Source organism: Trachurus trachurus (genome assembly GCF_905171665.1).
Source record: "Trachurus trachurus genome assembly, chromosome: 19".
Classification (NCBI taxonomy): Eukaryota; Metazoa; Chordata; class Actinopteri; order Carangiformes; family Carangidae; genus Trachurus; species Trachurus trachurus.
Window position 1 is genome coordinate 3,616,037 of NC_139913.1, and position 11,723 is coordinate 3,627,759.

Genomic DNA, 11,723 nt, shown 5'->3' on the forward strand with positions numbered 1-11,723 from the left:
CATTAACGCCAGGCCTCTTGTGCCTATTTCTTCAGACCCAGACTCACCTTTTCTTTTGACCCCTGCTTCACTCCTGACTCAGAAGGTTTCTACTTACCCTCCTCCTCCGGGAACCTTTGACAGCAAAGATCTCCACCGCCAGCAGTGGAGACAGGTTCAACATCTGGCCAATACCTTTTGGAACAGATGGAGACGCGAATACTTACCTACACTTCAAAGTCGTAGTAAGTGGCAGGACGTGCGTCCGAATCTGAAGACAGGTGACTTGGTTCTTCTTAAGGATAGCCAGGCGAAGAGGAACGAGTGGCCAATGGCTCTGGTTACGAAAACATTCCCAGACCAAGATGGAAAGGTCAGGAAGATTGAACTCAAGGTCACAAGATCTGGGTCAGCTAAGACCTTCTTGAGACCCATCTCTGAGACAATTCTTCTCAAGAGCGCAGAAGACACAGAGTGAATTTAGTTTCTCTGCTAAGACATGTCTGAATTATTTTGATAGTGGCATTTGTATAATACCAGGCGGGGAGTGTCATGTTTATGTGAATTTGTCTGCTGTATTTGTGTTGTTTCCTCCCCATCAGTGTTTTGAGAATAGCTCACTACCTCATATTTAAGTTAAGCTTTATTGTGATAGGCCAGTTTGGTCACATGACAGTTCAGAGTTTGAGCGGGAAAATGCATAGCCTCTAGCTACTACACGCGGTCTGCTTGCAGCTTCAGCTGGTATCTTTTTCCTCCCGCTGCTTGTGTCTAGGAAATTATCGCTTGTAAGTATTGTCCACCATTCTTAGTTAATTATGACCTTACACAGATTTCAATAGTGTACTGTAAATATTGAAATATTATAAAAACGTTTGTTTTATTCACATGTAGCTACATTGTGCTAACATTGTGCTAACATTGTGCTAACATTGTGCTAACGTTGTGCTAATGTTGAGCTAACGCTACGCTAATGCTAAGCTAACGATTAGCCTACAGCTATTTGTATTATCATTCATGTGAATGCATTATGTTGGCTTTGTAACAATACAGTAATTGTCATTTTTTCTGTATCATTTCAGTTTTACAAAAAATATGTTTCAAGACCTCAGTAAAGGCTCTTCAACTTCATTCACGCCTCTGAGTTTCTCTTGGAGCTTGTTCGCTATCTGTCAATTTGTGTAGTCACACACTGAGGACAGAATATAAATAAAATTTCTAAAAAAAAAAATGTTTAATCGTCAAAAAAAATATTGCAATACTTATGAGAATCCCAACCCTAATGTGTGTGTGTGCATGTGTGTGTGCACAGGTGTGTTTCGACCACAGGTGTGTGGACGTGTCTGTTTACGGCAAAAGGGAGGAGTGTTCAAAGAAGTGCAACCAGAGGGGGGTGAGTGAAGTGAACCAGCTGTGTCGCATCTGGATCAAAGAGCCGATCAATCAGATCAATCAGATCGATCAGATCAATCAGATCAATCAGATCGATCAGTGCGACTGATCATGTCTGACTTCACTTCTTCTGCAGGTCTGTAACCACAAGAACGAGTGTCACTGTGACGCCAGCTGGGCCCCGCCCTACTGTGACATCCAGTTCGCTGATCTACCGCAAGGTACCGACGCCCTTCTGCTTCTGCTTTTTTTTTAACAATGTTTTTTATTGATTTCCGATAAGAATATATACAAAACACATTGACACATACCACACAAGTTGCACAATGAAATGCAAGCAAACATCGCTGCATACACATACTGTACATACAACAGAAAATAAAGATAAACACGCACACAAACATACATACCCACGTAAAATAATAAGAATAATAAATAAATAAAATAAAATGATCACACTCAATAGCCCTACAGATAGATATAATCTATTGTTGCTTGAGAAAGTCTTGTACCTTGTACTTTACCCCTGATTACATAGGTTAGCTTTTCTAATGTAACATACATTGCCATCTCTCTGAATACCTGTGATTTTTCTTAGTGTGAACAACCATTTTCCAAAAAAGTTACCAGTTTAGGACATTCCCATGCATACACAATGAATCAAAGTACCTTTCTCAGTCAAACATTTCACACAAGTATCTGGATCTTCTGCTTCTTCTTTATTTAAACTCAGAGACCATTCACACTGACGCTGGGTCGATAAAACACCAGATAAACTGAAGTCATCGAGTCAAAAAGCTGCAGATTAAAGATCTAAAATGACCGACAGGCACCAACCAGTTCTTTTTTAATTGGTCTTCAGGTCGAAGCTGCTGATTGATTCACTGTTCCAGTAAAAACAGAGATGATTCATTATGACTGATCTGTTTAATCTGTTAATGATAAACCTGAAACTTCTCCACCTTTAAAATCCTTTTGGTTTTTAACCTTCACTTCACCGTCTCGTTTTGCACCAGAAGTTAATTAACTTCAAGAGAAAAAAGTGTGTTTTTTTTCACTGAGTGACTCACAATGAAACGCCTCTAAACCCAAACAAAGGGGAAGAAGAGAGTTAAACACTGAACGTTGTGCAACAGCTTGTGCAACTTGTTTTTATTTTCTGCACCAGAACGAATGAAGAAATAATGAAGCTGCAATTTTAAGTGGAGTGGTGAAAACTGAAGCTGAAAGACTGTTTCTTTCTGCAGAGGTTCAACTGGTTTGTTTTATACGTAGCTATAGACCCAAATATATAATGTGAAATATAAATTAAGACACGTGCTGTGTCTCAAATCGCACACTTCTCTTAGTGCACTGCTTTACAGTACACTGTAAAGCAGTGCACTGCACTCAAATTTCGACAGGTTAGTACCGTCTCAAATCAAACACTGCTGCTGCGCACTGACCGGAAATGACTCGACAGCTGCTTCTTCTATTTTTTAAATTCTGATTGCAACCATAGCAACCGGCCGTTGTAACCCTATCGCCGACACTTGACAGCGCTTTTTGCCGATCAAAACGAGCTATTAAGTTGTGTTTTATTGTGTTAGTGTTGTTGTTGTGCTGTTATGAGTGTTTAAAGACAGTTTAATGACATTTACGCCGGTGTCAGCTCCGTCGCTGCTCAAAGCAACCGCCGCCGTTTGAAAAGTAGTGACGTGTTTCCGCTACGTCACCAAGATGGCGGCCGTTAAGTGTGGAAAGTATGCATCGATCCACACTCAATTTTCTGGCCGTTTGAGTGCGCCAATTGAGTGCGCATAGCGCACTACATTTTCGCACACTGCTCAGTGTGAACGCACTTATGCACTCAAAATATTAAGTGTAAGTGCAGAAGTGCGCGATTTGGGACACACCAACGGTCAACACAGTCAGCTAAGAGGGTTTTAGTTTAGTTATCTGTGATCAATCCATTGACAATCCTTCTTATCTGGGGAGTGGAGCCGATCCCTGGTGACACAGTTTCATTCAGGCAATTTAGAGTCACTAATTAACCTAATGTGTGTGTGTGTGCAAACCACTGTGCCACCGTACGGCCGACCTAAATATATTTAGTTTGTAATTATATAAAATGGAGAAAGGCAGCAAATGACAGAACAGAATGAAACTGAAATGTTGTGTCTCTTTTGATCTGAATCCTTCATGAGACCAGAAACACATTGATTATCCGTCAATCAGCTAATTGATTGTTGCAGTTTTGTAACTGTTGTTAACCTCCTCAGTTTTACACAAACTCAGCATCTCTAATTAAAGAACAAGAGTCCTTGTTGTGACTTGAGTTTCTGAGAAGTCGCTGCCCGAGGCGACGCCGCGTCTCAGAGTCGTTTCCTCCTTTAAAGACACTGAGTGGAGGTTTGTGTTTGTGGTGAAGAGTGTCAGCGCTGCTGTCGCTAACGGCCTCTTGATCCTCGGCTCGTCGGCCTGTAGCTGTTTTCTCTGACGACTGGAAAATAATAAACTCCTGTTTTAATTAGCTTTAGCTACGTATACTGAAACATAAGCATTTAGCCCACAGCTAAATGTTGATATGGAAAATAAAATAAAACATTTAGCTCCCAGCTAACTGCTGCTCTGGAAAGTAGTAAACTCCTGTTTTCATTTGCTTTAGCTACTTTAGCTGAGTTGTAATGTAATTACTAAAACATTGACATTTCGCTAATGAAATTAAGAGTTTACTACTGTACTTTCCAGATTAGCAGATAACTCCTTTAACTCGTCTACTTTAGCCACGTCTACTAAAAACACCAGCCTCTCTTTAGCTTTGAGCTAAATGCTAATCTGGAAAGCATTGATTTGATCAGCTACTTGCACTCAGCGCTAACTGAACTTAATGCTAATTATTTAGTATTTTAACTAAAGCAAATTAAAACCGGAGTTTACTTGTTTTCAGATTAGCATTTAGCTCAGAGCTAAAAGCTAATGTTTAAGTGTAAAAGTTATTGCACCATATTTGAAAATGTGTGTTAAAGGGATAGTTCAACATTTTGGCAAATCCTCCTCTCACCATAATCCCTATAGTCATAGCAGTAGGTTCATTACCTTTAATTATCGGTGCATTTTGTTTTGAGATCGGCGGGGCAGAGACGTGAGCTGCTCAGTGAACACAGTGGAGGTGAATGGTACAGGTCCCCTGTCCCTCATCAAACTCATCAAATACACAATCCAACAACTCCACAACGCTCTGGTGGACAAGTTGTGACCTGCACATTCACCACGCTATGAGATAATCATGTAATATTATGAGACAGAGTTGTTTTAGAGGGAAATGCAGCCGGAACTACATTCCAGACACGGCTGCTGGGCGGAGGGATTTCAAAAGTACAAGTAGTTCAGAGTAAATTTTGTTTCATGTGTCGTAGTGTTACATAATTATACATGATCATCTCATAGCGTGGTGAATGTGCAGGTCACAACTTGTCCACCAGAGCGTTTTGGAGTTGTTGGATTGTGTAAAAACAACATACACTGTGATGAACCTACTGTATGACTATAGGGGTTATGGTGAGAGGAGAATTTGCCACAATGTTGGAACTATCCTCTTTAACGTAAACATTGAGTTATTGATCAGTTATCTAAAGTTTTTCCTCTCTAATATCGGTATTGGACCCTAACATCCTCCTCGCCAGTCAGCTGGTCTAGTTACTGTCACTTTGTTTGTGTCTGTAAAGCAAAAACAACTTGTTGATAAATCCGACGCGCTGTGTAAAAGTGTCTTGTGGCGCATGAAGCTGAATCTAAACAGCGTCTCCTCCTCCTCTGCGCCTGCAGGTCAGACCGGGATAATAGCCGGAGTGTGTGCCGCCGTCTCCGCCCTGCTGGTCGTTGCCGTGGTGATCACCGCCCTGAAGTGCTATAAGAGGGACAACATGGACAACTACAGCTCCAAACGGTCGGATATCTCTCTCTCTTCTCTTCTCTTCTCTTCTCTTTCATAGCATCCATCATCGTCTGTTTTTTCCTGTTTTCACTTCCTGTCTAACAGGGTTCTTACGGGTCCTTAAAAAGTCTTAAAAGGCATTGAATTCATTAATCTAATTAAAAACAAGGCCTTAATTGGCATTAAAATGTCTTAAATCAATTTTTCAAACGTCTTAAAAATGTTAACACTTAGTAGGTAAGTAGGATTTTATGATTGTAATTAGTCTCAAATCTCAAAATAATTGGTAACATTCCGACATAGAGAAGTTAGTCGCGGCCGTCAACGCTAAATTTCTCACCGCCACGAGCTCCCGAGTCAGTTTTCTTTTTTTTTCTGGACTTTTTATGCATTTATTTTGAAAGGACAGCTGCGGAAAACTCTTAATGGAAACACACAGAACTCAAATTTCTTTTAATGCGCATTTCCCAGTTATTTGAATCACTTTGGATGGAAACATACAGCACAGTACCGACGAGCAAACGTGTCCTTTTTAGTTTATCATCTCCTCTCCACAACTAGATTAAACGTCTATTAAAAACGTCTTAAAAAGTCTTAAAGGGATAGTAGCATTTTTTTTAAAGTGGGGTTGTATGATCTACAAATAGCCCCTAAGTACTTTAATTGCAGTAGAAGACTCTCTGCACTCCTCCCGTTAGCAACGCCAGCCCATAATAGCCCTGCCCAGAGATTTACAACATACAGTGTTGTGAATGGACCCAAAGAAACGGCCTATTTTCGCGGCCTAAAAGAGATTTTACGTGAAAAAAAATACACAGTTCCATTGTTCGCTATAATATAATTTTTTCCAGCCCTTCAAAGTGCAGGAAAAACACAGTTTTTATTTGGACCTAACCAACTCACGTATCCCTCCGCCCAGGGTTAGCACCCGCCGATCAGCAGTTGGTTAGGTCCAAATAAAAACTGTGTTTTTCCTGCACTTTGAAGGGCTGGAAAACATTATATTATAGCGAACAATGGAACTGTGTATTTTTTTTTTTCAGGTAAAACCTCTTTTAGGCCGTGAAAATAGGCCGTTTCTTTGGGTCTGTTCACAACACTGTATGTTGTAAATCTCTGGGCAGGGCTATTATGGGCTGGCGTTGCTAACGGGAGGAGTGCAGAGAGTCTTCTACTGCAATTAAAGTCCTTAGGGGCTATTTGTAGATCATACAACCCCACTTTAAAAAAAATGCTACTATCCCTTTAAACTTAACTGGGCTTAAGCTGTAGGAACTCTGGTCTGAACTCGTTTCTTCTTCCTCAACAGGAAAGTTCACTCTGCTCCGGGCAAGTTGAACCCGATGTTCCACGAGGCCGGCGTGAAGGACCGGCCTCAGATCAGTAATCCCACTTTCATGGCCTCGACGGCGACGCAGCCCCGGGCCCCTCTGATGGTGACGGTGGCCCCCAGCCGGCCGGCCCCGCAGGTACACACAGGAAGTCACACACAGTCCATCAGTCACACACACACACACACACACACACACACACACACACTCACACACACACACACACATTCGTTCCAGACATCGATTAGTTCAACTGATGACACAATCGCTTCTTGTTCACAGCCTCCAAACAAAGTGTCAACATCTTCATCTTTATCAGCGTCTACCTCACAACCTGAGCCGGTGAGTTCATTTATTCATTTATTTAATTATTTATTTAATTATCTATTTATAAGAAAACCTGAGCTGATGCTAAAAACAGCCTGAGGATCAGATTCACCTTAAAACGTCTCACAGAGGAGAAGCAGCTTCATATAGACAACACATCTCATACAGGATTAACAACATAAAGAAGAGAATAAAGGAAGCAGATTTATAATAAAAGAGTTCAAATTCAAGATATAAAAGAGTCAGGAATGAAAGAAACAAGAGGACAATATACATAAAAAAAACTATAGTAACAATGTTTATTTAATATGAAAAGTACGAGTTGATAGGGAGGAATTTGTGTGTGCGTGATGCCACCGCAATTCTGAGGACCAAACAGCAAAGCTCAGATTCTTATACTAGAAAGGTGGACAACGCCTGCAAAGGCACTAACATCCCATTGGCTATTGGGCATAAACATTAAAGGAGAATTCCGGTCAAGTAACGCTCTACAGCTCTAGGTCCCTGAGTGCAACCAAAAAAATGATTTTGGATGGGGAAAAAAGCAGTAATATTCATATTAATGCTTTTTTTTCCAATCCAAAATCATTTTTTTCCTCCTAAATCCATGTTTTCCTTGCATTTTTGTCTTTGTTGATATGGAAACAGTCTCGAGCTCGACAGTCGACTAGTAAGGTCTACCCAGGAAGCTAGAGGAAACAGAGCTACGTGACAAAAACACACGTTAACACTGCTCTCTCATATTAACAGTGTTTATGCACAGTCAGTGTTGTGTGGATGTTGCAAAGCTTGTGTAGTGATATTTTGAGCATAATAGAGGCCAAAGGCACGGTTTTAAAGTTCTGTTCCCATTACTTCCCTGTTTAAAGCAGATATCAGCTTCACGGCCGTTTCGGCTAATGCTGCGTTCAAGGCAGGCTTTTGAAACCGTAAGTTACAGCTTCAAGTCACAACTACGACTTGGTAGCGTTCCAGGTAACCCGTAGCTCGTGTTTTTACCATCCTGTTGTCTGTGAAAGTTCCCTATAACGGCCACTCGTAACTTCCGACCCGTGAACTCGTACCAGATCGAACTGGTATGACTTCACAGGAAGGAAAAACACAAAGTACGAGTTTCTTTGAACGCACCATGAGTTAGCAGCCCCCGCCCTTGTCAGGCATCAATTGGTCCTCGTGCTACATCACCACATTCACGCGCATCCCTTGGCTGCACACACAGCCCTTCATGCCGTTCTCTCTCCTCATTGGATAACACTTGTATCCCACAAGGAAAATTTTCTCCTCGGGTTACAGCAGAGCAGAGTGATGGAGAGACTCGTGTTTAGGCTGAAATACTTCATGTAAGTGATTGCTGACGGAAAATAGGACTATTTAGGACTTATATTAACAAAAACATTCCACTGATATCTGCTTTAACTGCAGTGTAGTGCAGCTAGCAGGAGGAGAGCTACGTAGGTCCGGGCTGCATATATTTTTCTCAGATTTTTTTCCTACGGTCGCACTCGGGGACCTAGAGCTGTAGAGCGTCACTGTAACTTACTTAAAATGACCAGAATTCTCCTTAAAGATAAAGAGTTACACCAGCTAGGAGATGGGAGAGCAACAATAGTTTCTCTCTCCCCACACAACAGTGTTATCCAGTGACCGTTATCATCTAACTCTACAGTTGTGTCTGCAAACTGCCAGAAAGTCAGAGTTAAGACGCCAGAGAGAGACCACGGCCTTGACATGTTCCTCAGAGAGAAAGTAGAGCAGATAACTGTCTCCAACTCTAATCTAACAGAAAGTCCTCTGATTCAAACAATAGCTCTCCACTACAACACACAGGGATTGACCATTAACTGCACAAACTACTGTATGTAGAGCAGTGAGATTCTTCTCTAACACAAGTAAATGAAAATATGAGAATATTAAAAGATGCTGAACTGTTGTTTAACAGATGATGAAATTAACTTAATAAAAGTACTAATAAAGACAAAAGACCAACTTAATCACTGTACTGAATGGTTTACAATGTGTGTTTTAAAGAAAGAAAGAAATCAACTTTAAAGATCAAATCCAACCAACACAGATATTAGAGGCTGTGGAGATGGTTATTAGTCGGGGACTATTTTCAGCTGCGTATTAACACATTGGATTCAGGGGGAAATGTAACTCATGCACATCTGTATGTGAACATGTTGATGTGTTTAAAATGAAAAACGTGTTTCTCCTTCCTCTCCTTCTACTACAGACAAAACCTCAACCTCCAGTGAAACCTTTACCACCTCTGACTAAACCACAGGTGAGTCACGACGACGTCACCGCTCCCCGGTCGGTTAGTCAACCACAGCAGCTTCTCTCTTTTATTTTCCTTCACGTCAGTCGAAAAAAAAAATCTCTTTCATATCTTGAAGAGGTGTTGGTTTCATCATGACGCTGCTCAGTCACTTCGCTCGTGCTGCCTTCAAGGTCCGAACCTTTGGGAGGTTGTAACCGACCCCTGAAGGACCCTCTGCTCTATTTCTGAATGCATTTTTAAAGGGATAGTTCAACATTTTGGCAAATTGGCCCATTGCCATAATCCCTATAGTCATAGCAGTAGGTTCGTTACCTTTAATTGTCGGTGCAAGCTATTTTTAGAACGGCGGAGCAGAGCTGTGAGCTGCTCAGAGCTCCGCTACGGAGGCTAAAGGAATTTCTTGGTTTCCTTCATCAAACTCAACAAATACACAATCCAACAACTCCACAACGCTCTGGTGGACAAGTTGTGACCTGCACATTCACCACGCTATGAGATAATAACAGAACGTTACGAAACCGAGCCGTTTTCGAGGGAAATACAGAGACTGCTTGATGAAAAACTGTCCCTGAAGGCACCATGCATCAGCGATTTTGCATGTATTTCCCTCTAAAACAACTCTGTGTGGTAACGTTGTGTTATTATCTCATAGCGTGGTGAATGTGCAGCTCACAACTTGTCCACCAGAGCGTTGTGGAGTTGTTGGATTGTGTATTTGATGATGAGTTTGATGAGGGAAACCAAGAAATCCCATTAGCCTCCGTAGCGTAGCTCTGAGCAGCTCACGGCTCTGCTCTGCCGTTCTAAAAATAGCTTGCACCGACAATTAAAGGTAACGAACCTACTGTTATGACTATAGGGATTATGGCAATGGGCCAATTTGCCAAAATGTTGAACTATCCCTTTAAAAACTCCTTTATCCGCCTCCCTCCTCTGTAAACTGGCCTCTTGTGCTTCTGTAACATGTGAGAGTCCACTTCGCTGCAGGGATCATTAAAGTCTTATCTTAAAGCTGCAGTCATGGGGCTCTTCAGTAGACGCTTTTTTTTTTCCTTTTTTCTTTTTGGGACCAAATAAAAATTCCAGCAGAATAAAATATTTAAAGGGACAACGAGGAGTTTTGGAAAAGCGAAGCGTTTTCCCACTACATTTATGAGCCTCCGCGCACCGTGAAATTCTTCGACCGGCGCAAGACAGACTCATGTTTTCATTCATCAAGAATTAAAGTCAGAGGTTGGAAGACGATCACATACTGTCGTAGTTCCCACCATAAACGGCGATTCGGCGGCGTTATTCTCATGACTCGCCACGAAACCGAAAGTAAAGAAACGCTGGTCGGCTCGCCCAGCATTTCCACCACCACTAATAATAACAAAATAACCATAGAGACAAAACCATAGATTTATCTAAAATGGACCATTAACAAGTGGTAACGTAGATTCATCCACATTAACGTGAGACTTTTTTTTATAACCAAATAGAAACTCCTCGTTGTCCCTTTAATACCTGAACAGTTTTCTGACTTCACATGTTTTTAAATGTGTTTCCTTTTCAGCTCAAACCCTGTCCTCCCCCGGTGCCTCCGGTCAAACCCAGTCCTTCTCCTGCAGCCAGAGTGAAGCCCAGTCCTGCTCTTCCTCCTCCTCTTCCTCCCTCGGCGAAGCCTCACGTCCACAGATTCACATGAAATTAAATCTTCAAGTTTCACCGAATCAGAGAAGTCGTTTTCGTCGTACGACATGATCCACGTTGGGATCAGACGTCCGAGTCAAAGAGTTCGGAAAAACTCGACTCTTCAAAGACGTCGAGTCACCGACGATGTTTGATGACTCCGGACCAACGGCTTCTTCTTCTACTTCATCGTCTTCATCTGGTGTTGTAGAAAAAAAGACATTTTTCTTTTTTTTCCCTTCTTTTTTTGTTTTCTCTTTGCACTTTTATAAGAAAATGTACTTTTTGAATATTTATGTAACGTTCACAAAAGGGACTGTGTGAAAATTACCACTGGAGGATTGTTCTGAGTTCGGACACGTGAAACGCAATCCGTTGGTGCTGCCCCCAGGTGGCCGGGGGCCGTTACTGCACTTTTTTTTTTTTTTTTTTTTTTTTTTTTTATATAGGCTACACAAATTCAATGAAAACACAATTCAAGATAGGGAATTGAGAGACGATATCAAAGTAAATAGATTTTAAAAAGACGCAAAGCACGAGAGAGCGGGAAACAAATATTTAAAAAAACAAATAGACTGAAACAGTTTTGTGGCTTTTCTTATTATTTTTTCATAAACTCCACTGATTTGAAATAATGGATGGATTCCTGCCATCGATATATTTACCAAAAGATAATGATTAACAATATCTGAGGTTCAATTTTAATTAAATAATCATTGCAGGTGAATTATGTATCTTATTATATTGAATATTAGTATTTATTATATCAGTATATGTGAATTGTATATTTGACACTGTTGGGTTTTTTGTTGAGAGATCAGTGGGA

General features: G+C 41.1%; 1 protein-coding gene across 1 annotated transcript in view; it reads left to right on the plus strand.

The window, feature by feature from the left end:
• Positions 1-10,913, plus strand: part of adam8b (ADAM metallopeptidase domain 8b) — a gene marked incomplete at its 3' end in the record, with an annotated part of 30,614 nt that extends 19,701 nt beyond the window's left edge. The window contains exons 17-23 of the mRNA XM_083994818.1: positions 1,292-1,372; positions 1,508-1,592; positions 5,179-5,299; positions 6,597-6,756; positions 6,901-6,960; positions 9,179-9,229; positions 10,782-10,913. Coding sequence (XP_083850944.1) covers positions 1,292-1,372; positions 1,508-1,592; positions 5,179-5,299; positions 6,597-6,756; positions 6,901-6,960; positions 9,179-9,229; positions 10,782-10,913 — 690 coding nt within the window. The remainder of the gene's footprint in view (positions 1-1,291; positions 1,373-1,507; positions 1,593-5,178; positions 5,300-6,596; positions 6,757-6,900; positions 6,961-9,178; positions 9,230-10,781) is intronic.
• Between the last annotated feature and the right edge of the window lie 810 nt (positions 10,914-11,723).